Here is a 27,005-nt window from a genome sequence, read left to right as displayed (position 1 = left end):
CCAGCCTGCTAGAGACCCAGCCTGGTAGAGACCACTGTGGCTCGCCATGCGTGGGACCGCACTGCGTCCACGCCCTGCCGTCCCGCTGTGGTCAGATCTCCCGTGTTGTTGTGCGATAGGCGCAGGTAACTTGAATGTGCCGCTTTCTTCCTTTGCATGCGTTGTGTTTGTGTCTGCGCGCTCGGCGCCACATGCTCATGAATAAGTAATGCGTCCGGGCGCGGGGTCGATACCGGGTGGCTTTTGAGCTGTTTCGAGCTGCGGTAATTTTTGTTTTTGTAGGCTTTTCATTCGGACACGGGATTTGGGGAAATTGTCTGTTCTTGGAAATGTCTCACTTTGAGGAGTTAGCTGCGTCGTTTGCTTCACGCTATTGCGCAATGTTGCGTCCTTCATCCTGGAGCCCTACCACAGCTTTCACGTGATTACTCAACCACGGTTTGGTCGATGAGTGGCTGCAATCAGGGCTCCTGATCCAATGTTGTGGTGATCTCCACCCGGATCTGGGCAGGATGTCGTTGCAGCAGCCCCCCTCGCTCTCTCGTTCTCTCGCTCTCTGCAGGCGTCTCGACGTCGCAGAGCCGGCATTGTTTCCGTGGAAGTGTCGAGCGGCGGATGGTGTAAAGTAGGTCGTGGTGGAGAGTGGGGGAATCTGGATCAACTGCTGCTCACATTTATAAATAACCAAACTCCCTTCCCTGCACCTCGCTTGGGTCCCGGGCCCCTTTGAAGTCCCCTCTCCTTCTGCGCGTGTTCTTCTTCTGAACCGTCGGTCTTTGACGGGTTATGTAGAACATCTCAGAGAGGCAGAGGACGATATTTCAGCTCTACGCATGACTGCTGTAGCTGTCGCCCTGGCAACTCATAACTCATGTATTATGAATCTCCCACTGCAGGATTTATGGCTGTGGTTTTATGGGCAGACTTGCAGGGAGGGAGATGGAGGTCTGAACGTGGATCCTAAGAGGCAGACGACATCAGCACGCCCGTTTCAAACCTCCTCCAGAAGATTTGCTCTTTTTTTTTTTTTTATTGTTTTCATCTGCGTTCAGAAAAACTTTTATGGCGGTTGTGTCGTGCTGGTCATGTACCAACTAGCATTACTCTAAGACTGCCCAGCTCCATAAGGTTTAACACAGATGTATCCTTTCATTACAATGATACACGTACCAAATGTACAAAGGGCCCAAATTAAAACGAATGGTTTTGATTTCTGTTTGCTTGAGCTAAAGTGCGACGACGTGCTAAACGCTGTTGATAGGAAGCGTCGGCGCTCCTTCTGATTGTTCACCTGAGCTTAGGTGAGCTCTCTGCACGTGCCCAGTGAACTCGGTAGGCTCCTCCCACACACTGGAGCTCAGGGGCTCACAGGACACACACCTGGGCGGAACACACACAGTCACTCTTTGCTCTCCGTATACTCCAGTAGGTCAGACGCGCAGAAAGGTCCTTCTCATCCATTATTTAAAATGTGGTTCCCGAGAATGTTTCAAAATTGACCTCCTTTCTCTAACTCCCCCCCCTCCCATCTCTTTGTCTCGCTCTCGCTTTCTCTCTCTCTCTTGCCCTCGCTCTCTCTCTCGCCCTCGCTCTCGCTTTCGTTCTCTCTCTCTCTCTCTCTCTCTCTCTCTCTCTCTCTCTCTCTCTCTCTCTCTCTCTCTCTTTCTCTACAAAGCTGTCTTTTGCAGAGGACCAAGGGGAAGGACAGAAGGCTGGCCTGGACTCTAAAGAGCTGCTGTTTCTGGTCCAGATCGGCTGCCAGGTACCATTCCTATCACACAACACTTCATCATATTAATAGAAACATGAGGCGGACACCTGACCGCTCCATGTGTCATCTCGGGGTCGTTCTGTGCAGGGCTGAGGCGGGCTTGTGAAGAGGTCCTTTAAGGACTTTGTTGTGTTGTTTGCACTCTCTAGGGCTGAAGCTGGCTTGTGTAGAGGTCCTTTAAGGAGTGTGTTGTGTTTCTTGCAGGGCCGGAGCTGGCTTGTGAAGAGGTCCTTTAAGGACTTTGTTGTGTTGTTTACAGGGCCGGAGCTGGCTTGTGAAGAGGTCCTTTAAGGACCTTGTAATGTTTTGTGCAGGGCTGGAGCTGGCTTGTCAAAAGTTTCTTTAAGTTCTTTGCTGTGTTTCTTGCAGGGCCGGAGCTGGCTTGTGAAGTGGTCCTTTAAGGATCTTGCTGTGATGTTTACAGAGCTGAAGCTGATTTGTGAAGTGGTCCTTTAAGGACCTTGCTGTGTTTCTTGCAGGGCCGGAGCTGGCTTGTGAAGAGGTCCTTTAAGGACCTTGCTGTGTTTCTTGCAGGGCCGAAGCTGGCTTGTAAAAAGGTCCTTTAAGGACCTTGTTTTGTTTTGTGCAGGGCTGAAGCTGGATGTTGAAGAGGTCCTTTAAGGACCTTGCTTTGACGTTTTCAGGGCCGGAGCTGGCTTGTGAAGAGGTCCTTTAAGGACCTTGCTGTGTTTCTTGCAGGGCTGAATCTGGCTTGTAAAAAGGTCCTTTAAGGACCTTGTTTTGTTTTGTGCAGGGCTGAAGCTGGATGTTGAAGAGGTACTTTAAGGACCTTGCTTTGATGTTTTCAGGGCCGGAACTGGCTTGTGAAGAGGTCCTTTAAGGACCTTGCTGTGTTTCTTGCAGGGCCGGAGCTGGCTTGCAAAGAGGTCCTGTAAGGACCTTGTTGTGTTTTGTGCAGGGCTGAAGCTGGATGTTGAAGAGGTCCTTTAAGGACCTTACTGGGATGTTTGCAGGGCTGAAGCTGGCTTGTGAAGAGGTCCTTTAAGGACCTTGCTGTGTTACTTTCAGGGCCGGAGCTGGCTTGTGAAGAGGTCCTTTAAGGACCTTGCTGTGTTACTTTCAGGGCCGGAGCTGGCTTGTGAAGAGGTCCTTTAAGGACCTTGCTGTGTTTCTTGCCGGGCCGGAGCTGGCTCGTGAAGAGGTCCTTTAAGGACCTTGCTGTGTTTCTTGCAGGGCCGGAGCTGGCTCGTGAAGCGGTCCTTCGAGGACTTCAGGGTGCTGGACAAGCACCTCCATCTGTGTATTTTCGACCGGCGTTTCTCCCAGCTAGCCGAGCTGCCTCGCCATGAGACACTGAAGGGACCCGATGAGGTGGGTTTGAAAAAAACCACCAGGCCCTGCTATTGGCCGGAGACGCTGGTGCTTCTGCCCTCATTGGCTAAAGGCCCCCTCAGGGCCAGTTTCTTTTCCTTTATGACTGCAGATGCTGCCCTTTTAATATAAATATCGTTCTTAATATTATTATTAGATTAAACTTAATGGGGTTATCATCATAAACAGCAGTTTTATGCAACTATACCAGTAAGTAATATTTGTATTATTAGTCACTGTAAATCATGTATAATACTTTCATAATACTGTTACACTGAACACGTTGTAACCAATATCTTTCCAATATCAACTCGGGTGATCAACTACAATATCACATAACATAACAGCAGTATCATCACACGGGGAGGAGGATAGTGTAGTGGCTGGTGTGTCGACTCCCCAATGTCAATAGCTAACAGGGAGGCATACTTAATCAGGATGCCTCACCCCTACCTGTTTACGATACGTTTATGTATCCACGCTGTCACTTTGGATAAAAGCATCTGCTGAATGATATTTCCTGTCCGGGATTAATGAAGTACTTAACTAGTAAATAAAAGATGACCCTTCTCCACCTCGGATACAAAACTTGCTCTTATTCATGCTGGAGCTGTACTCTTAGTGACTAAACAGGGGGGAGGGGAGTCTGAGGACATTTGCACCTTGTTTCCACTAACGGATTCTCTCCGTCTCTCTCCTGTGTGTCCCCAGTGTGTCACCAAGATGCTGGCCGCATACCTTTCCCAGTTCTCTGCCCTGGCTGACAACAACATCAACTGCGGTCCGGTCTTGACGTGGATGGAGGTAACTTTTCATCAGCACGTACCACGTATTGAACTCCCGCCTCCAAAGGGCCAAAAGGCTTTGAGTCATCCATCAGTGTCGGATGTACCGCACACGCGCACACTGATAACCCATTATCGTCAGACAAGTCTGAAGCCGTGATGCATCACATCGGCTCCATTTGCAGCATAACAGAACAGACAGAAATGAAGACAAGGAAACAAGATACAAACATTTAACAAGAAAATACAAACACTGAAAAACAATATCCAAGCCCTTTCAACGTACATTTGATCGGTGTATAAACGCTCTATATTTCATATTATATTATATTTCTAAGTGGACTGAGTGGTGCACAGAAGAGGACGTAGCATTGTGTAGCGTCTTAACCTAGCTATCTTTGTTGCATAGTGGGGAATGGTTTAACATAATGATTGTGAGTGCTTGGCACTTGTTTCTATGAAAATCCTTACCGTACCGACAGCGACATGTTGTTTCTCTTTCTTCCGACAAATGTACCGTAGGTCGCCTTGGATCAAATCATTTGGCTGAATGCTGAATGTAATGTAAATGTGAATCTGGTGTAGTGACCCACGCGCCTCGCGTCTCCCCCCCCCCCCCCCCCCCCCCCGGACAGATCGACAACAAGGGGAACCACCTGCTGGTTTCTGAAGAGTCCTCCATCAACGTGCCGGCCATCGCCGCCGCCCACGTCACCAAGCGGTACACCGCCCAGGCCCCGGACGAGCTGACCTTTGAGGTGACCCCCCGTGACGTCACACGCCGCGCACACAAGCTGAGCACTCGGTTCAGTGCAGAGGAATGGAAACACTTGTGTTCGTGTAGTTGGTGTAGTTGGTGTTGTTGGTGTAGTTTGTGTTGTGCGTGAAAGCAGAGGTAGAGAAACACTCAATGCAAACAGTACACTTGGCAACACTTGGGAAGAAAATTGTTTCCTGTGTTTACTTTTCGATGTCTTGTTTCTTGGTGTACTTTATGTGATCGTCCTGGGCTTTCTGAAAGGGCCATCATGCTGTGTCTTTATATAGCCACTCTATGGTCTAATCTAGAAATAACCCTGTTCCAGGTGGGGGACATTGTGTCGGTCATCGACATGCCCCCTAAAGAAGACACTGGCTGGTGGAGGGGGAAGCACGGCTTTCAGGTAAAGACAACTCTATGTATCTGTATATTAAATAATACATCTGATCCTCTCTTTATTGCTAGGGTAGGCCATTTATTTTATAAGCATTTTTGTTATATTTGTTGAAATTCTCTGCCAGCAATCGATAATCAAATGCTCTGACCACAAAAAAAAAGGTATCTCTAGCTTCTGTGAATTGATTGGCTGGCTCACCTGTCTGTCATCCTGCCTCCCCGGCTACCTGTGCGCACACATGACCGAAGTCTTCCACAAGGATGGACAGACCCACTGCTAAAGCTAGCGAGCTAGTCATGTGCTTTGGGGGATTGGCTTTGGAGATGGGCCTGAAGGGAAGGGGAGGGGTTAATTTGGTTGGATACTTTTAAAATCGAGTTTACTCTGGCCGGTTTCTCCAAAGTTGCCTTCCCCAGCTCGGAGTGATTCATGTTGAAACAGCGGCCCTCTCTGCCCCCCCCCTCCTCTCCCACGCAGGTGGGCTTCTTCCCCTGCGACTGCGTGGAGCTGATCAGTGAGAAGATGCCCCCCACGGTGGAGAGTGCCGTGCCAAAGCCAGGTACCTCCTGTCCGTCCCCCTCCCCAGAAGGATGCCCCGGCTTTCAGCTCTCTGCTTGTGATGATGCCACACGCCACAGATGAAGCACTTGGTTGTTTTTACCGCTCATGTCGAGCTACTCTCTGTGGCTTGAGGTTGAACTGTTCTGTAATATTAATAAATCTTTCCGATTCCTATTGCTACTCTGCTCTCTACAGGTGTTTTTTTACTTTGTTCCTTTTGTAGTTCCTTTTGTAAAACAATCTGCTTGATGAGCAAGTGTGTGTGTGTGTGTGTGTGTGTGTGTGTGTGTGTGTGTGTGTGTGTGTGTGTGTGTGTGTGTGTGTGTGTGTGTGTGTGTGTGTGTGTGTGTGTGCCTGGTCTGTCGGTGTCTTTTTTTGTGTGTGTGTGTGTGTGTTTGACCGTGATTGTGTCTGTATGTGTGTGTGTGTGTGTGTGTGTGTGTGTGTTTGTCCGTGATTGTGTGTGTGTGTGTGTGTGTGTGTGTGTGTGTGTGTGTGTGTGTGTGTGTGTGTGTGTCTGTATCTGTGGGTGTGTGTGTGTGTCTGTATCTTTGTGTGTGTGTGTGTGTGTGTGTGTGTGTGTGTGTGTGTGTGTGTGTGTGTGTGGTGTGTTTCACCCCTCCCAGTGTGTAAGAAGCACGGCAAGCTGGTGACCTTCCTGCGGTCCTTCATGAAGTCGCGGCCTCCCCCCCAGAAGCTGCGCCAGCGGGGGATCCTCAAGGAAAGGGTGTTTGGCTGCGACCTGGGAGAGTACCTCCACAACTCGGGATATGAAGGTCAGAGCTGCCAGGCCTGATGGGGGAGGGGCTTGTTATAAGACTGTGATAAACACTGTAGTAGATGAATCCAGTGGTTGTTATAAGACTGTGATAAACACTGTAGTAGATGAATCCAGTGCTTGTTATAAGACTGTGATAAACACTGTAGTAGATGAATCCAGTGGTTGTTATAAGACTGTGATAAACACTGTAGTAGATGAATCCAGTGGTTGTTATAAGACTGTGATAAACCCTGCAGTAGATGAATCCAGTGGTTGTTATAAGACTGTGATAAACACTGTAGTAGATGAATCCAGTGGTTGTTATAAGACTGTGATAAACACTGTAGTAGATGAATCCAGTGGTTGTTATAAGACTGTGATAAACACTGTAGTAGATGAATCCAGTGGTTGTTATAAGACTGTGATAAACACTGTAGTAGATGAATCCAGTGGTTGTTATAAGACTGTGATAAACACTGTAGTAGATGAATCCAGTGGTTGTTATAAGACTGTGATAAACCCTGTAGTAGATGAATCCAGTGGTTGTTATAAGACTGTGATAAACACTGTAGTAGATGAATCCAGTGGTTGTTATAAGACTGTGATAAACACTGTAGTAGATGAATCCAGTGGTTGTTATAAGACTGTGATAAACCCTGTAGTAGATGAATCCAGTGGTTGTTATAAGACTGTGATAAACACTGTAGTATATGAATCCAGTGGTTGTTATAAGACTGTGATAAACACTGTAGTATATGAATCCAGTGGTTGTTATAAGACTTGGCTCAACCCTGCAGTAGATGAATCCAGTGGTTGTTATAAGACTGTGATAAACACTGTAGTAGATGAATCCAGTGGTTGTTATAAGACTGTGATAAACACTGTAGTAGATGAATCCAGTGGTTGTTATAAGACTGTGATAAACACTGTAGTAGATGAATCCAGTGGTTGTTATAAGACTGTGATAAACACTGTAGTAGATGAATCCAGTGGTTGTTATAAGACTGTGATAAACCCTGTAGTAGATGAATCCAGTGGTTGTTATAAGACTGTGATAAACACTGTAGTAGATGAATCCAGTGGTTGTTATAAGACTGTGATAAACACTGTAGTAGATGAATCCAGTGGTTGTTATAAGACTTGGCTCAACCCTGCAGTAGATTAATCCAGTGGTTGTTATAAGACTGTGATAAACACTGTAGTAGATGAATCCAGTGGTTGTTATAAGACTGTGATAAACACTGTAGTAGATGAATCCAGTGGTTGTTATAAGACTGTGATAAACACTGTAGTAGATGAATCCAGTGGTTGTTATAAGACTTGGCTCAACCCTGCAGTAGATGAATCCAGTGGTTGTTATAAGACTGTGATAAACACTGTAGTAGATGAATCCAGTGGTTGTTATAAGACTTGGCTCAACCCTGCAGTAGATTAATCCAGTGGTCGTTATAAGACTTGGCTCAACCCTGCAGTAGATTAATCCAGTGGTTGTTATAAGACTGTGATAAACACTGTAGTAGATGAATCCAGTGGTTGTTATAAGACTTGGCTCAACCCTGCAGTAGATGAATCCAGTGGTTGTTATAAGATTTGGATCAACGCTGTAGGAGATTAATCCCAGTCACCTGGTTGCACGGTAATCTTCATCTCTCTTTGGGTTGTATTCTAATTCTTAATGCTAATCCAGAATGTGAGAAACCAAATCCTGGAACCTGAATTTGGATTTGAGGGTCGCTAGTAAGACATGTGTGTCTAAATCAACCTCCTGTCAATTGCTGCGTGCTTTGAATACACCGTAAGCAAGATCCAAACTTAATTTCAAAGTCTGAAGTTGTACAATATCTGTGCATTTCAACTTAACCTCACAAACATTTAACTGATGACATTTCAGTATACCGAGGTGCTTAAGATACAATAAGAGAAGATCACTTTATTAATCCTCTGGAGGGGAACTTCCTGTGTTACAGCAACAGCAGCAGAATAATAGGATATAATTTAGGACAATAGCTTACACCAAATGACCTTTACTGTGGTTATCAGATTCTGATTCTGGTTGTTCTGACCCTGTTCCTGCTGTCCAGTGCCCCAGGTGGTGAGGAGCTGTGCCGAGTTCATTGAGAAGAACGGCGTGGTGGACGGAATCTACAGACTCTCTGGGATCTCCTCCAACATCCAGAAACTCAGGTGCTTCCCGCTCTCCGGGGTTTGGGACCGCCATGAACAAGATCGCTCTTTTTGTGACTCCTGGCCAGAACTTCCAGTCTAGACCAGTTGAGTCTAGACCTGATTCCGGCATCGGGTTTTAAAGTACAAACAGGCCTTTACTTGTCATTTTGTTGTTAAACACGATGCAATCTGGAACTCGAATCACGGGTCAAAGCAAAAACCGATTACCCCTGTGAGGGTTTTCCCACGCTAGCATATGGTCGCGAAGCCTTCGATCCTTAACGATGAGACGGACAACCTGCATCTTAACATCCCCTCCCCTCCCCTGCTCGACCACCCACCCCCTCCATCCCGTGTCCCGTCCCGGTTCTCACGCCCCGTGCCCAGGCATGAGTTTGACTCGGAGCAGGTGCCAGACCTCAGCCGGGACGTGTTCAGACAGGACATCCACTCAGTGGGCTCCCTGTGCAAGCTGTACTTCAGAGAGCTGCCCAACCCGCTGCTCACCTACCAGCTGTACGAGAGGTTCTCCGTGAGTACCGCCGCCGTAGTGGGGGGTTCTGGGCAGGCTCCGGATCGGGGGGGTGGGGGTGGGGGACCCAGCCTCGGTACTATTAAAGATATTACAGTTTCTGCCTTGGGGGGCCCAGGCTGGACCGGGGGGTCTTCAAGTGAACAGAACTGGCATGGGGGCTCCCGTTTGGCTCTGGACCAGGGGGGGGTCCCAATCTGGGGACTATGAGAGACTTCAAGTGAACAGAACTGCCATGGGGGCTCCCGTTTGGCTCTTGGCCGGGGGGGGGGGGGGGTCCCAGCCTGGGTACTATCAGAGACTCCAGTGAACAGAACCACCGTGGTGGAGTCCCAGGGTGGCTCCAGTCCAGGGAAAAGGGATTTGATCTCATTAGGCTGGGTTGGGGTTAGATCTATATCCAGGCGCTAGGAACTGGCATTAAAGCTCAGAGGATGGTAAAAATGTTTTAAACTGAGCATCTGCTGAGATAGAGCAGTCTCTGTTAATCTGTGGCCGGTGAAAGAACATTAAAAAGATTCATTGGTTGTTTTCTTTGATGGGTTTAAAGCGCGGGGTCGGTGCATTCGGAGGAGCTTTCTACAAACACAAAGATGCGGATTAAGCCCACTGGCCGAGGGAGACGCAGAGCGTGAATGTCAAGCAGCTCTCTTAAGAGGGACGCTTTCTTCTTCTGTGCCCTCCCAGGACGCCGTGTCTGCCTCCACAGATGAGGAGAGGCTGGCCAAGATCCACAACGTCATCCAGCAGCTGCCCCCTCCGCACTACAGGTCTGTCTGGCTCACTGGTGCGCCCTGGTGGCTGTTTTGGGAATGTCACCTCTTAGGGATACTGTGTGGCTGCTAAATCTGTGGTTCTCAAACGGTTTTTATCAACGTATTTTTACTTTATAGATATATAATAATATCTTATTTTTTATGGGATATTTATTCAACTAAAGTACCCCTTTCACCAGAACAAATAAGTGTTTGGAGGGATTCTTTTTTTATTAATATAAATATTGAAGTTTAATGAAGCAGTTTATTTGGTTAACATTAAAGGGGTGCTGCAAGCAGTGGCGGATTCAGAACGTAATTTATGGGTGGGCCTAGGAATATCTGGATGGGCCTTGGTTTTTTCAAAGATTAAAGAAACATATATATATATATAAAATCATGAAGTGGAGAGAACGTGCAGGTCGGTAGTACATTTTGATATGCCTTTTACTCATGTCAGAATATCACATAATAAAAACACAAATCCAACGCTGCATAGCTCACGTTATAGTGACTACAACCCGAACATGAATATGGATCAAACGAATTGAATGAATTAATATTCAGAAAAAAACTTTCAGAAACAGCAATAATGCCACGGCGGGCCAGCATACAAAAACCCGGTCTAACCGGAGCTTCTACACAAGGCGGAGTCTCCTAGGTTTCGAGTTGAAAAAGTTGATTATGTCATCATAAGTGACTCAAAGAGAGCTGTTTAACCATTGCTAATTGAGACTGCTATCTGATGGTGCACAAAACCACCATCGGCTGTCTGCGTCGACCATGATGTTGCGTAAAGACGTCACTGGACAGAACTAATGAGTACGAGAGGGGTTTCTGAATATTATTATTTTTTGGTAGCTACTGTAAATATTTAAAATTATAAATGTATTCAAGACAAAAAACTATATTGTATGAGAAAAGACAATTAAACATTAAAAAAAAAATATATATCTATATATATATATATATATATATATATTTTTTTTTTCATGAATCTGATTGGGTGGGCCCACTGTCAATCTGGGTGGGCCTGTACCAACCAGGCCCACCCTTAGATCCGCCCCGGGATGCAAGTACTTCAGGTTTGGTTAACAACAAGGACTTTGCTTATGATTAATATCATTCATTGGAGGGATTAACAGAACTTGTACACTGCTATTCAGATACGCTTAATATTCACATTTTCAGAATACCCCCTGCAATCCTTCACAGCGCCCCTTGGGGCAGCGAACCCCCACGTGAAAACCGCTGTACTGCATTACTCTTTTCCTCTTTCTTCCATGCTCAGCAGTTTTTTATTTTTAGTCTGTTGCTATTTGTTGAGGTTCACACTGGGAGGTGATGCTCTGTTTTCGGTGAAGTTCCACTGTGTCAGCATAATATAGTGATACATGCAGAAGATAATAGCACATTTAACAGGAGGACTATTTAGCAAAGCGCTCAATGCCTGGGGTCAAACTACAGTCACTGGCTTAAACTTATCATGAATGATTCACCCTGCGGGGTTGAGTTGTACGGGACACGAGAGAGACTTCCTATTGTCAGTCGCCCTGGGACTCCCTCTGCTGGTGACAGAGAGGACTGCTGTCCTGAGTCGACTCGCTAGGAAGGACTGGATACTTTGTATTCTTGGGGCCATTCCCTGTCAACTCCTGAGGCTGATGTTTGTGTAATTCCTGGAGGACTTTCAGTTTCTGATGAACTCACACAAGCCCGACTGGCGCCGCCAATCACTCCACGGTGAAGGTCAATGAGATCCCATTGGTCCCCACTCAGTTTGGTCTGAACGACTTCTGAAAGCACTTGACCATGTCGACCCACTTCTGAGAGGCTGCCACGCGATTGGCTGATTGGGAGATTAATGTCCCCAAGCAGACCTACCCTCATAAACCGAACGAAAACTGTTTGTGAAACCTTCCAGATTTATTCAAATTAGATTTGTTTACAGAGGATGAAACCCTTGAGTTGTGGCATCTCGTTGTCAAGGGGGTCCTTGACAACGTGGAAATTATGAGGCATGTGCACGACATAAATCCATCAACATAGTAACATCACCAAGGACGCACAATTAGTGCTTTCGAACCACCCCAAACCATACCATCTGCTACTTTAAGTGTCAGCTATGCAAATAATGAACGAGACACAAAATTAATGAACAGACCAAATAACTTGTCGAAGTGCTGGGTTGAAGGAAAGTGAAGGCCCGTCCAGATCAAGGCCTCCGTTACCTCCCCAGGAGCCTGGAGTTCCTGATGAGGCACCTGTCCCGCCTGGCCACCTTCAGCCCCATCACCAACATGCACACCAAGAACCTGGCCATTGTCTGGGCCCCCAACCTGCTCAGGTAACACACAGGGACCCACACAGGGACACACACAGGGAGGCACTTATAGGGAAACGCACGCACGCACGCACGCACTCACTCACTCATACACACAGAGGGACGAACACACTCACTCACCAACACACAAGCACACACACACACAAACACACAAACACACACACATACACACACAGCGACACACACAAACGCTATCTCTCTCTCACACACGCACGCACGCACACACGCACGCACTCACTCACTCACTCACTCACTCACTCACTCACTCACACGCACAGAGGGACAAACACACACACACACATACACACACATACACAGGCACACATACAAACTCTATCTCTCTCTCACTCACTCAATCACTCACTCACTCAATAACACACAGGGACACACACTCACTCACTCACTCACTCTCACGCACACAATTAGCCCCGTTCCCCGGCCGCGGCGCGCCTTTCCTTCTGGGACTAATCCGCGACGGGAACTAGGGCAGATCTCCGTGGTGTTGTGGGCCGGTGAACTGGGTCAGCCTGTGCCGTAGCGCGTGTCTCCGTGTGTCCCCCAGGTCCAAGCAGATCGAGTCGGCCTGCTTCAGCGGCACGGCGGCCTTCATGGAGGTCCGCATCCAGTCGGTGGTGGTGGAGTTCATCCTGAACAACACGGAGAAGCTGTTCAGCTCCAAGCTCAACCCCGCCATACGGGACGGCACAGGTGGGTGTGTCTGTGTGTGTGTTTATACTATTGTGGGGGTGGTTTTGTGTGTGTGTGTGTGTGTGTGTGTGTGTGTTTATGCTGGTTTGTGGGTGTTTTCATGCTGTGGATGTGTGTGTCTGTGGGTGTGTGTGTTTATGCTGGTGTGTATGTGTGTGTGTTTATGCTAGTGTGGTGTGTTTATGCTTGTGTGTGTGTGTGTGTTGATGCTGGCGTGGTTGTGTGTGTGTCCCTGTGCATGCCTGTGTGTGCATACGTGCATGTACAGTGGGGCAAAAAAGTATTTAGTCAGCCACCAATTGTGCAAGTTCTCCCACTTAAAAAGACGAGAGAGGCCTGTAATTTTCATCATAGGTAAACCTCAGCTATGAGAGACAAAATGAAAAAGAAAATCCAGAAAATCACATTGTCTGATTTTTTAAGAATTTATTTGCAAATTATGGTGGAAAATAAGTTTTTGGTCACCTACAAACCAGCAAGATTTCTGGCTGTCACAGACCTGTAACTTCTTCTTTAAGAGGCTCCTCTGTCCTCCACTCGTTACCCGTATTAATGGCACCTGTTTGAACTCCTTATCAGTATAAAAGACACCTGTCCACAACCTCAAACAGTCACACTCCAAACTCCACTATGGCCAAGACCAAGGAGCTGTCAAAGGACACCAGAAACACAATTGTAGACCTGCACCAGGCTGGGAAGTCTGAATCTGCAATAGGTAAGCAGCTTGGTGTGAAGAAGTCAACTGTGGGAGCAATTATTAGGAAATGGAATACATACAAGACCACTGATAATCTCCCTCGATCTGGGGCTCCACGCAAGATCTCACCCTGTGGGGTCAAAATGATCACAAGAACGGTGAACAAAAATCCCAGAACCACACGGGGGGACCTAGTGAATGACCTCCAGAGAGCTGGGACCAAAGTAACAAAGGCTACCATCACTAACACACTACGCCGCCAGGGACTCAAATCCTGCAGTGCCAGACGTGTCCCCCTGCTAAAGCCAGTGCATGTCCGGGCCCGTTTGAAGTTTGCTGGAGAGCATTTGGATGATCGAGAACAGGATTGGGAGAATGTCATATGGTCAGATAAAACCAAAATAGAACTTTTTGGTAAAAACTCAACTCGTCGTGTTGAGTTGCATCCAAAGAACACCATACCTACAGTGAAGCATGGGGGTGGAAACATCATGCTTTGGGGCTGTTTTTCTGCCAAGGGACCAGGATGTCTTATCCGTGTGACGGAAAGAATGAATGGGGCCATGTATCGTGAGATTTTGAGTGAAAACCTCCTTCCATCAGCAAGGGCACTGAAGATGAAACATGGCTGGGTCTTTCAGCATGACAATGACCCCAAACACACCGCCCGGGCAACGAAGGAGTGGCTTCGTAAGAAGCATTTCAAGGTCCTGGAGTGGCCTAGCCAGTCTCCAGATCTCAACCCCATATAAAATCTTTGGAGGGAGTTGAAAGTCTGTGTTGCCCAGCAAAGGCCCAAAAACATCACTGCTCTAGAGGAGATCTGCATGGAGGAATGGGCCAAAATACCAGCAGCAGTGTGTGAAAACCTTGTAAAGACTTACGGAAAACGTTTGACCTCTGTCATTGCCAACAAAGGGCATGTAACAAAGTATTGAGATGACCTTTTGTTATTGACCAAATACTTATTTTCCACCATAATTTGCAAATAAATTCTTTAAAAGTCAGACAATGTGATTTTCTAGATTTTTTTTTTCATTTTTCTCTCATAGCTGAGGTATACCTATGATGAAAATTACAGGCCTCTCATCTTTTTAAGTGGGAGAACTTGCACAATTGGTGGCTGACTAAATACTTTTTTGCCCCACTGTAAGTGGCTATGTGGTGTGTGTATGTGTATGGTTGTGTGGGTGTAGATATGTGGGTGTGTTTGTGTGTGTGTTTATGCTGGTTTGTGGGTGTTTTCATGCTTCTGTGTGTGTGTTTATGGTAGCTTGGTGTGTTTATGCTAGTTTATGCTGGTGTGGTTGTGTTTGTTTGTGTGTGTGTCCCTGTGCATGCCTGTGTGTGCATACGACCATGCAAGTGGCTATGTGGTATGTATGTATGTGTATGGTTGTGTGTAGATATGTGGGTGTGTGTGTGTGTGTAGGCGTCCGTGCGAGCGTGCACATATAAGGCCTACCCGTGCTCCCTGTCTGACCCCCCCCCCCCCCCTCCCCAGGTAACAACACCCTCTCCAGGCCCAAGTCGCTCCTGGTGTGCTCCCCGTCCACCAAGCTCCTCTCCCTGGAGGAGGCGCAGGCCCGCACCCAGGCCCAGCTGGGCTCCCCCGCCACCACGCCCTCGCTCGCCCCCAGCGAGTACATCGAGGTGGGGGAGGGCCCCGGGGCTCTGGGCGGCAAGTTCCACACCGTCATCGAGCTGCCGGCGGAAAGGTACGGCGCCGGGAGACTGTGGTCCGGTCTACCGCCGGCTCTCTTGGCCTCCGCCGTGTTGTGGACCCAAGGCGTTTCCTCTGTCTATGGTCTATAGCCGAAGCAAATAGGATTTTTATTAGTCTCTCTTTGTCGTGATGACCTTAGTTCTTTCCACATTGCTTTTAGGGGACCTGGCACCGGCTGGTTCAATCCCTGCAGATTCAACATTCAGTAATATATATATGTTTTTGATATAGCCCCGGCTACCCTATCTCCTTTTTGATATTTGCCGGGTTAATCATCACACGATAAGGTGAATTGCACTTTTTTGAAGTGGGACAGATAACAGAAAGCAATCTTGGAGGTGTTCTTTGTTCTGGCAGCAAACGTCTTCCCGGTAAGGGGAAGAAGTCTCCCGTGGGGAACTGGCTCTCCTTCTTTCACCTGGGAAAGTCGCACTCAGTCTCCAAACGCAAGCTGAAACGCCACCCCAGCGAGCCCAACGACATCAAGAGTATCCCACTGCCAGGTCAGACCACACCTAACCTTGTCTCGTCTTGTCTCCACTCGTCTCCTCTCCTCTCCTCTCCTTTCCTCTCCTCTTCTCTCCTCTCTTATCACCTCCCCTTCCCTCTTCTCCTCTCTTCTCCTCTCCTCTCCGCTCTTATCCTCTCCCCTTACCTCCTCCCCTTTCCTCTCCTCTCCGATCCTCTCCTTTCCTCTCCTCTCCTGCTCTCCCCTCTCCTCTCTCCTTCCAGTCCTCTTCCCTCCATTCCAACATGTATCCAACAGATGCAAAGTATGGATGTAGCGTCAATGAAGTGACTGATTGGTTGTCACACGGCCATTTTGAGAATGTTGATACGTCTTCATAGGCCATTAGAGGAACATCATGTTAGTCTTTACCGCCTGGACTTCACAAACAGGCTGTCACGGCTACCGTTTGCATGCCCCCTATATCGACCGCAGCCACTTGTGTCTCCCCCCCGGATGTATGATGGCTGGACCAGCCCCCCAGCTGGTACAGTCCACTGGGTACGCTGGTATTGGTCGATCTATCCATCCGTCACGTCCGGGCGGACCCTCCCACATGTGACGGTAACCCTCGAAAAGCCTGAGTGTCAACCGTCCCCTGACCTGTGTGTTGGTTTTGAATTCCTCTGATCCTCTGGCGGTGACTCAGGTGGGCGGGGCCACGGCGGAACCATACGCTCTACAAAGAGCGAGGAGTCGCTGACGTCACTGCATTCCATCGAAGGTAATCACCACTGCACGTTTTACATTTCGTTTGAATGAATGAATCTTAATTATTTTGTCTGTTTAATCTTTATACAATTACTCAAATTCAGGTTCTAATGTGCTATGGGTCTAATGTATTATTGCACATTTTAAACTATTTCATTAAATATTAGTAGTTAACACTCCCCGTTCCCATTAGTACGATAGTGGCCGGTATATCACGCTGGTGCCTTATTACGTTTGATGCTAAGCTGCGATTGCTAATATGTGTGTGTCTGTGTGTTTGTATGTGTTTACGCGTATGTGTGTGCTTGTACGCGCGTCTGTATGTGTGTATGCGCGTGCATGTGCATGCGTATGAGTGAATGTCTGCGTGTGTGTGTGTATTTGTACGTGTGTGTATGTGCATGTGTAAATCTGTGTGCGTGTTTGTATGTTTTGTGTGTGTATGTGTCTGTGTGTTTTGTGTGCGTTTGTATTTGTCTGTCTGTTATGTGTGTGATTGTATGTGTTGGTGTGTATGTGTGTGTGTGTGTGTGTGTGTGTGTGTGTGTGTGTGTGTGTGTGTGTGTGTGTGTGTGCGCGTTTGTATTTGTCTGTCTGTTATGTGTGTGATTGTATGTGTTGGTGTGTATGTGTGTGAGTGTGTTTGAATGTGCGTGTGTAAATCTGTGTGTGTGTGTGTGTGTGTGTGTGTGTGTGTGTGTGTGTGTGTGTGTGCTCCCCCCCCCCCCCCCCTCCAGCTGAGCCCTCGGCCTACCGACCCTCGCGGCCGCGCTCCACTAGTGAGGCGCAGTCCCTCTCCTGCAAGGGGGAGGAGCCGGCGCCGCGCGTTGACGGTCACCACGGCAACCGCCCCGCCAGCACGGGGCACCGCCCGCTGCTCTCCCCGGCCCCGCCCCCGGCCCCGCCCCCAGCGGAGGAGGAGGAGGAGGACGACGACGACCTGGACGGCCTCAGCCCGCCGGCGCCCGGGAGCTTCAACCTGGACTTCGACCCCATGTCCTTCCAGTGCAGCCCGCCCGCCGCCATCCCCGGGCCGCGGCCGCACGCCCGCCACGACGGCGGCGGCGGCTCCCGGAAGGGCGTGGCCGGGGGCTCCGAGCCCCCCGTCTCCTCCCCTCCCAACGGCGTTCCGGGCCCCTCCCGCTCCCCGGAACTCCGGGGAGGGAGGAAGGCCGGCCCGCCGCCGCCGTCGTCGCCGTCTAAACTCAGGAAGTCCGTCAAGACGCAGCGCATCACCTCCGCCTCCGCCGCCGCCGCCGCCGCGGCTCCGACCACGCGGGCCGACGTCGTTGCGTCGTCGTCTTCCCACCGCGGCCACCAGGGGCCGCCCCCGCCGCCGGACACACCCCCGCCGGTCCCCACCTCCTCGCCGCCGTCGGAGCGTTGCGAGGCGGGGCCCCTGGGCGCCTGCGGGGCCCGCAGCAGCCAGTCCAGCCAGGCCTCGGCCCTCACCGAGCTCAGCCAGGCCGCTCAGAGCCTGCCCGACCCAGGTCAGTACGGGGGCACATGGGGCACGGGGCTGGGCCCCTGGGGACACACCGGGGGGTACTGGGGGGTCTCGTCGGGGGTAGCGGTCGTGTTTGTTTGAAGATGTGTGTTTTATCTCGTCTCAAAGGTTGTGTCAGCGATGCCAGGCCGAAACATAAATGATCACTTTCATCTGATCTTTCCTCACCACCCGCTAGCTGCCCCCCCCCACCCCATAAGCAGGCCAACAATAAAAAAGCGTCTCTGTAGGCAGCCTGTGCTCCGGGATCGTACACAAAAACAAATGGTGCCACCCACCATTTAAAACCGAAATAAATAGTACTCCGACCAATCACCGACAAGGGGTGGGTGTTGTGGGGTCTGGCGCTGAATTCATGATAGTTTTTTTCTGGATGAACGAAACACGGAAGGGAGGGGCGAGCTGGCTCCGTTTGTTTTGGATCTCGCTTCAAATACCAACAGAAGAGACGCCGCCCAACATCGCTGAAACGTCCTTTAAACGTTTGTTTATCGACGATTTTGTGGTGTGAATATGTGCATATGTTTATTTATTGATCATTGCTTAGTAATATCCGTATAAATAATTAAGAGTGTGTGTGTAATTTGTTAATCAAATAGAACAACCTAGTAGTAAGTGTTTATCCATCCGTGTATTGAATGCTGTAGTTATAATAATGATATGATAATAATAACTAAGGACTAACCATCGTGTCGGACTGTCTCAGCAGCGCTCCTCGTCTGCTAGGTTTCTTATCCCAGCTTTCATGTGTTGTTGTCGTCATGGCGTCTCCTCACAGCCTTGTTCGTCCTGTCATACTGTAGCATGGTCTGTCTTATCCCCCCCCAGGAGCAGATAGACTTGTGAGTTCAGTGTCTGTGCTCCCACCCCACCCCCCCATGACGAGCGCCGCCCGCAAGCTAGCCCTGGCCCTGGCCGAGTCGGCGCAGAAGGCCAGCGAGGCCGCGCCCCCCCAGCGGAGGACCGCCTCCTCCTCCGCCCACCGCGGCCACCACCGCGGCCCCTCCTACCCGCCCCCCCCCGCCCCAGGCGGCCGACGGGACCCCCCCCACGCGGCCCTCCGTCCTCCACCTGCAGGTGCAGTACTGCGGCCCCCGCGGCGGCCACTCCGAGCGGGGCTCCCCCCAGCTCCCCTCGGACCCCCGCCGCTGCCCCCACCCCTCCCACCACCTGCTGCCCGCGCACCGCTGCTGCGAGTCCCCGGGGAGCCCCGACGCCAGCCCGCTGGGCCCCGGGGGCCCGGAGGAGGTCCGCCCCAGGAGGCGCTGCCAGCGGAGGGAGCGGGGCCCGCCCAGGGCCCCCACGACCGAGGAGGAGGACGAGGAGGTGGTCCGAGGGGGCCCCGACGACGGGCGGTGGGCGGAGCCGACCTACCACAACGTGGGCGTGTCCACGCCCGCCCAGTCCGCCTTCTGCGCCGTGCGGAGCCCGTCCGGCGGCGGCGGCGGCGGCGGCGGCGCCGTCTACGCCAACAGCGACTCGGTCAACGTCTTCAACTTCAGGACCGTCCTGGCCGAGAGCCCCATGCCCGGCTCGGTGGGGGAGGTGCTGCCCCGCCCGCCCCCGCTCTCCCCCGGGCCCCGCTACGACGAGAGGACGGCCGTGGCGATGGCGGCGGCCATGGAGGACGCCTACGGCCGGCGCCACGGCGGCGTCCTGCCCGGCCCCCCGCGGTCGCCCCTCTACCCCCGGCCCGACGCCCTGCCCTTCCACCTGTCTCGCCCCGACGCCGCGTTCCGCCACTCCACCGAGGGCCGCTACCCCGGCACCCTGGGGGCGCCCAAGCACCCCTCGTCGCCCCAGTACGGCGGCGGGCTGCTGATGGGCGGCGGCGGCGGCGGCGGCCTCCGGGGGCCGTGGGAGCGGCCGGACGAGGGCCGCCTGCGGCACCCGGCCATGCGGCGGGCGCGCTCCTTCCACGCGCCGCACTTCAGCCACTACGAGATCGCCGAGGCGGAGGTGGTGCCCCCCGAGGCCCTCTACTACGTCCAGAAGCCGCCCGGCTCGGAGCCGCCGTACCGCTGGCTGCTGCAGTCGGACTTCCACCCCTCGGCGCCGTTCGAGGGCGCGCCCGCCCCGTACGGCGCCCGCTACGGCGGCCACTTCCCCTCCGACGTCCCCGGCGCCGCCGCCGCCGCCGCCGGGGACGCGCGCTTCTACGGCGAGGCCTTCCGGCCGGGGGGCATCCGGCACAGCCAGTCCTACACCCTGCGCTCCACCGTGGAGAGCACGCTGGAGCCCGACTACTACGCGCCCCCCCCTCCCCCGACGCCGGCCCCTCACCGGGACCTCTTCCTGGACCGCAGGGAGGCAGCGCTCTACGAGGCCCCGGAGACGGACTCCTTCGGGCGGAGGGTCTACCAGCCGGTCCGGGACCACGACGAGGGGCGGTACCACGGCCCCGCGCCGGCCGCGCCCTACCGGCGCCCCTCGCCCCCCCCAGCGGACCCCCGCGGCCGGGAGATCACGCACACCAGGAGCCGCTCGGACCCCGGCAACGCCTGCCTGTTCTCCGGGGCCGGCGGCGGCGGCGGCGGCGGCGGCGGCGGCCAGCAGCGCGAGGCGTCGGTCGTCACGGTGACGGCGCTGTCGCCAGGCCACCGGACGCCGGCGCTCCACGTCAAGCCGGGGGCCGCTCAGGAGCCCCCGCAACGCAAGGGGGGGGGGAGCGTCCACAGGCGGGGCCCGGCCCCCGAGGGGCCCCCGTCCAAGCTCCCGCAGAGGCTCCCGCCGGACCCCCGGCGGGACCAGCCCCCGCTGCGCAAAGTCCCGTCCCTCCCCGAGAGGAGCCGGCCCCAGCCCCGACGCCAGGACCAGGGCGGGGGCGGGGGCAGGAGCCACTCCAGGGGCCGCGAGCACGACCGGCTGACCCTCAGCAACGCCGTCAACAGCGCCGGGGGCCCCGCCAGGTCCGGGGTCCACAGGAGGGCGGGGCGCTCGCAGAGCATCAAGGAGAACCGCCGCCTGCACCAGGCGAACCCCCCGGGGGCCCCACCGGGCTCCGAGCCACAGGGGGGCCCCGCCCCGCCGCACAGAAGGACCCAGAGCACGCGGGTGCGGCCCACGCGCTACGACAACGCCGAGGGCTACTACGCCACGCCCAAGGCTAAGGCCGCGAGGGCCCCTAAAGCCGGAGCGGGGTACTTCCCCGGTCACGGCTGCATGTCTCCGCACCGCCACAGACTGCTGTCCAAGGCCCTGGGCCAGGGGCCCTTCTACCACGCTGGAGGGAGATCAGAGGCAGGCGTGTACGAGTGACTCTGATCTGGGTTGGGGGGCGGGGGGGGGGGGGGGGGGGGAAATAGGGACCAGCACTTTATCCTCTGCCAGACCTCCAGTAGCGTGCTAGACGGCTCTCGGTGTGGCCCTCAGTGAGATGCAGAGAGACGCTTACGCTGCTGTTAACCGCATACTACCGCTGTAGAGAAAGGAGGCCCCGAGAGAATTCATAGTACTCATTTAAATCGTTGTGTCGGAGTTGGTTGAAAGAAATGTGAAAACGAGTCGAGATAACGAACATGAAGTGAACAGGCGCGGTCAAAAGTGGATTTGTGGATATGTTTTAAAAGGCCAACGGGAGGATGTGTAGAATAAACTGGCTCACACGAGACATAACATTTATAATTTGCATAAAACAATACATAGGTGTATTGTGAGAAATATATTGTATTTTTGTGGATTGTTTTTGTTATTAAAACTGCTACTTAATTCCGATACACATATATGGACGTTTGCGTGCCCTCTTTCACATACTTTAGCTTATATTTTTTATCTTAAATTATTGTGGAAGCACGTTTAGTGGTCAAATGGTAGAGAACGACCATGCAGGGTACTCTTGACTAATTCAAATTAAACGTTTGAGTACAATCATGTGGTTCCACCTGATGTAAATTAAGGTTAATTCATCCTTTGGAACGTTATATTATGGATTTGGCTACAGCCTCAGCTTTTTGCTTCTTAGTAATCTAACAATGTGGTATTGTTGATTTGTTTTTTTTTTATGCATTATACATGTTGCCAATATAATATTGTAAATGAGGATATCGTTTAAGGAGTATTTGTTTTATTTTAACAAGATTCTTTAATAATAATAAAGATATCTTACAACTGGTTTATTGTGCCATGTATTCTGCTTTGAAATACTGTAAAAATAAGTTTTGTAAAGTCGACCAATAGAGGGCAGCATTGTGCAACTAAAAAGTATCTCGACGATGATGCATCGTCTTAAGGTAAGTGCTTCGAAAAAAAAGCCCATTCCAGCTTTTTTCTAATCTTGACCTTCGATTTGATTTAATTTGGTTTGCATTGATTCCTACAGACCATTTTCATCCACAAATGCAAACTACTTTAAATGTGCGAACCATAATAGGTGCAGCTATAATATCATTGACTTTATAATAGCTCAGACTTTGCCGTGGATGATTAATAAGGGAGTAAGGATCCTGCCACCCTAATGTAGACTACTGCCATATGACTTTTATGTTCTATCGGGAGTTTCAAACGAGGAATGTGTTTGAGCAACTCCAAAAAAAAAAGCAGTGGGCAAAGTGTTGCATTTTTGTTAAGAACCATACAAGTAACTACTTTTAATACACAAACTCTATTCGCCGTGAGAATAATAATAATAAAAAAATCCGTTAGGAAAGCTTGCCGACTCAAAAGGCAATGTCTCCCCCTGGCCGCCATTGAATCGGTCCTGGAGCTCCAAGCCATTGTTTATTCATCACCGCATTGGCATTCAAGGTGCATCCTCACTGTTCTCTTTCATAACCAACAAGTTGCAATTTTTATGCATGTGAAGGTAGAAGGCAAATTATTTATATGTGCTGGGCTGAGTGGAGGGGGGGGGGGAGGGAGGACCGGACCCCGAGAAAGGAGAGTGGCTGGTAGGAAATGCTTTAAGTGGCGACCGATCCTTTTCTATATGCTATTGAATTTGCTGGATCACAGCGAGCTCAGCATGTATTATTCAGTACTTTCCAGGCTCAAACGCCGGCCCCGCGGTCGACGGCCCGCCGCCTTTTCTCCCTTGTTTTTTTTTTGGGGACTTTCTGCCTTTTGAGATATGTCACCTTTCAGGCTGAGGATGAAGTCTTATTTTCCCCAACCGGGGACCACATGAAATATTGCTTCTGCTAAGGCCCTCCCTTTGCCTGCTCTCTCACACCCGTACCCTGTTGGTGGTGGTGGAAATAATGCAGGCAGTGAGGCTGTGAATGAAAGCGTGCTTTCTGAGAAAACGGGTTCGGGAAATGCTCCTTCCTTAGGCCTACTTGAAGGAATGTGACCGCGCTGATCCACTTGGAGTCAACTCTGAAGGGTAGCAACCCTCACCTGCGTGTGGAATTAATTGAGGAACATCTGGAGCGGTCCAGATGCGTGCGGGGGACGCGCTCGGCGGCTGGTGCCAGGAAGCAGCAGGTGTTCTGCAATAGGACGGTCGCCCCTCCAGGGGCCACTGATCTACAGGATAATTGCTTTGTCCTATACACCCGTTCGTGCCAAACGAGACGGCGCTTTAAAAGGTCCTGCTGTCACTTCTTTAAAACTCTCCGTATGAAACACCGTAGGTTTTTTTCCAAACGACCCGCAGTCGTCGTGGTAACTATGGAAATCCAAGAATATTTGTCTTGTTATTTTTTTTGACGGTGCAGCGAAAGTGTTAGTTTCAATTAAGCGCATGCCAAAACGTCAGCGCGTCTGTGGGAGAGACTCATTAGCGGTCCTGTCATTGGGGGGGTGTGGAGGTTCTGCACGGCGCCGTGATCCACGACCTCCACATAAGCTTCAGTGTCATGGTTAAACATCTGGGCTATTTGTGTTTTCATATATATTTACCCAAGAAACCGTAAACCTCCATTTGTGTCTCTTAGTTAATTCCAGAGTGTTTTACGTTCAGCCTGGATATTTAAAACCACCCCTTACATCCGGGGAATATGGAGCCCACATTGGACGGTAATGGAAGTTCTCGGCATGGAGCAACTTTTCAGTTAAACGTCTTTTTTAAAGATAACGTTACGCATGAAAATAATTTCATCATGTGATCAACAACTCACGTGTGTATAATCTTAGTTACAAGTGTAATTTATTACATATTGTGGCGACCCCTCCGGGGTCGCGCAGGGGATCTTCGGAGTTAAGTGTTTTTGGTTGATGTAGGGGGTTTTTGGGGTCTTTGTTTGTTGCTGGGTTGAGTGGGGTTGATGGGTTCGGGGTGTTGTATGGTTGTGTGTTGTTCAATGTTTACATGTGTGTTAATTGTTGTCACCACCGTCACTGACTGTGTCATGTTTGTTCATTGGGTGTGCTGTTTTCTCGCGCGTGCGTTCGGGGGAATAAAAGTAGCCTGCAGTCGTGCGGTGAATGGGACGCAGTGTTTCAGTTGACTTAAAACCCGTGTGCTTCTCGGTCGCCGTTGGATGATTGCGCTGTTTTTTAACTTCGAACGTAAGTTGACATTTGTTCAAACGGAAACACATTTGTGGGACGAATGAAACTATATTTTACACAGAAACTATTGACCTTACTCTTGCTTTTATGCGACATACCGGATAACATACAAACATTTAATTTTCTAAAAGACTTTATAACTTCACCAGTCTGTAATTTTTTGTCAAACTATCTTAAATTGATTGAGTTTATGCCCTAAATCATCAAAATCATATAAACATTTGTTTTGTACAAGCGTGCAAGAGAGCCATTTCCTATTTATTTTATCAGTTTCACTGTGGAGAAACTGGTCTTCCCTATTAGGAAACTTCCCTGTTCTACTGTTCTTTCCTCATTACATGATAGCTGCTAGAAAAAGAAAGAAAAATATAGCTGCGAGCAGCAATGTTGGGGTCAAGCAGAATAGGACTCTATAACCTAATTTTGCTGGACAGACATAATTGGTTAGGTGGCTACATGATGACCGTCTCAGTGATTTCACCTACAATGACAGCTATTGGCAAATGGTTATTACAATGAAAATACATGGAAGTTGCTTTCTAAAGGCTGGAATAGATTTGCTGCTAACAACGCCCCCATAGACGTTGATGATGCCCAATTATTAATTATATCAACAGGATAGGGTCATAAAACTATTAGGCAAGATTGGTTTGGATACATGAAGGCCTCGCAGAGATATGAGCTCACTTCCTGTTTGACGTCCCCCTGAGGTCAAAGGTCACCAAATTTGGGTGTCCCCAGAAGGATGGCATGAGTCTGTACCAAGTTTGGCTATGATATGATAAAGAGTTGCTGAGAACAGGCTTACTTCCTGTTTGGCGGCTTTGCCATCAAGTTTGATTGACTGTCACAGCCAAACGATTTTGAGTTTAACAAAGCTGTTTAACACATTTGTTCAGCTTGGTTCGAAGATCATATAAGGCAAGTTTCATTAAGATTGGACAGAATTTGTGGCCTGTGGATATGTGCTATTGATTTTGACAACTTTCAACATGGCAGCCAATTTCTGATGTTGCCATGAGAAATAATTGATAAACTTTATTGGGAGGAGTTAAAACGCATCTTCATTAATTACAGCACCTCCTAGAGGTCAAAGGTCACCAAATACATTGAGTGTCCCCATGACGATGTCTTGGGTCTATGTACCAAGTTTGGTTATATGTCAAAGGGCTGCTGAGAAATTGGCCTACTTCCTGTTTGGTGTCTTCGCGGTCGAATTTGATTGGCTGTAGCGGCCAAACGGTTTTGAGTTTGAAAAATCTATTTGATGTATTTTGTCAAGTATGGCCTGACGATCATCTGTGCCAATTTAAGAGAAGATTGGACAACATTTGTGATAGGAGATACATTTTGAAGGTTTTTGACATAAACCAAGATGGCGGATATTCCATCATGGCGCAAAATTACGTCATAGGGTGCGCTGACCTTGGCTTGGCCCAAGTATTCCAATGATAGCTTGTTTGTGAATATTGGATGAATGGGTCAAAAGTTATAAACATGAATGCATGTCCAACTTTGACCTGTTTGTGGAGCTAGAGCTGATGAGCTAGCGACCTCAAATTTGCTCAATCAGATAATGGGACTATCCTGAATCAGTGTGCCAAATTTCACAACTTTTCACCTTAGCGCTCTATGGGCTGCCAATAGACTCCAATGGCAGGTAAATAAAATAACCTGTCATTGGAAAAAAAACGTAGGGGCATGCATTACATTTCGTTGCATAACCATCCCTCCCTACTTAGCCTACTAGCCTACTACTCTTTGCTCAAATGTATTTGTTATCCCAATGCAACAGAGAGAAATACGTGGTTAACATCACAACATTGTTCAGCCTAGAACTAACAAGGATACTGATATTTGGATACTCGCTTCTGCTTCGATGAGATTGCTTAGATATGATTAAGTTTCCTAATATAGCGAGACAACGTGCGGGACGTTTGAAACAAGTGTTTCAATCGTCCCGACAGCGTCTACTAGCACTTAAACCTTTTTTGCCTATTAATTTCAAAACTCTGACATTGCTCGCTTTAGGACAGGTTTAAGTACTAATTCATCTGTTGTTTTGTCATATTATTATGGCATGAAACAAAACACAACTGTATATTTCAAAAAAACTACTGCACAAAAGATTTTACTTGACCCCTAAAAAACAGGTTTGTGGGGATAACATTTGAACGGTATGACGTCATTACACTAAATTTCCCGGGGTTGGTCAGTCTTGTGTGCTGAACGTACTGACGAAATTTGACGTGAAAGACGAGTGGTTTTCAAGGAAATCGCTGTGTTTCAATCGTCCCGTGTTTCAATCGACCCGGCTCTCCCCGTATTAACATGCCAAACCCCTAAAGTTGTTTTCTAAAAGGCGAGAGAAATATGTTTTTGTGTTTTGTAAAATCGATATATTAACACACTGTAAAAACGGTTCGTAAATTGAGATCTTTCGGTCAGATTTTATCGTTATTTAACCGGATCAGCAACGATTGAATATCGCTTAATTGCCTGCCTGCAAGCCGTACAGAAAATGTTTTTTTCTCA

The 27,005-nt window shown here is 49.8% G+C and overlaps 1 protein-coding gene across 1 annotated transcript in view; it reads left to right on the top strand.

Moving 5' to 3' along the window:
- The window catches only part of arhgap32a (Rho GTPase activating protein 32a), a gene marked incomplete at its 3' end in the record, with an annotated part of 32,577 nt that extends 11,299 nt beyond the window's left edge, over positions 1 to 21,278 (top strand). The window contains 18 exon segments of the mRNA XM_079733393.1: positions 1,676 to 1,762; positions 2,966 to 3,103; positions 3,815 to 3,907; positions 4,524 to 4,646; positions 4,974 to 5,051; positions 5,523 to 5,604; positions 6,233 to 6,382; positions 8,448 to 8,550; positions 8,920 to 9,064; positions 9,752 to 9,834; positions 12,059 to 12,166; positions 12,726 to 12,871; positions 15,073 to 15,286; positions 15,652 to 15,797; positions 16,452 to 16,526; positions 17,251 to 18,003; positions 18,849 to 19,234; positions 19,236 to 21,278. Coding sequence (XP_079589519.1) covers positions 1,676 to 1,762; positions 2,966 to 3,103; positions 3,815 to 3,907; positions 4,524 to 4,646; positions 4,974 to 5,051; positions 5,523 to 5,604; positions 6,233 to 6,382; positions 8,448 to 8,550; positions 8,920 to 9,064; positions 9,752 to 9,834; positions 12,059 to 12,166; positions 12,726 to 12,871; positions 15,073 to 15,286; positions 15,652 to 15,797; positions 16,452 to 16,526; positions 17,251 to 18,003; positions 18,849 to 19,234; positions 19,236 to 21,278 — 4,953 coding nt within the window.
- Between the last annotated feature and the right edge of the window lie 5,727 nt (positions 21,279 to 27,005).

Source organism: Pollachius pollachius, assembly GCF_949987615.1.
Source record: "Pollachius pollachius genome assembly, chromosome: 3".
NCBI classification, from domain to species: domain Eukaryota; kingdom Metazoa; phylum Chordata; class Actinopteri; order Gadiformes; family Gadidae; genus Pollachius; species Pollachius pollachius.
The sequence above is the reverse complement of the archived record's forward strand: the minus strand, read 5'-3'. Positions and strand labels throughout refer to the sequence as shown.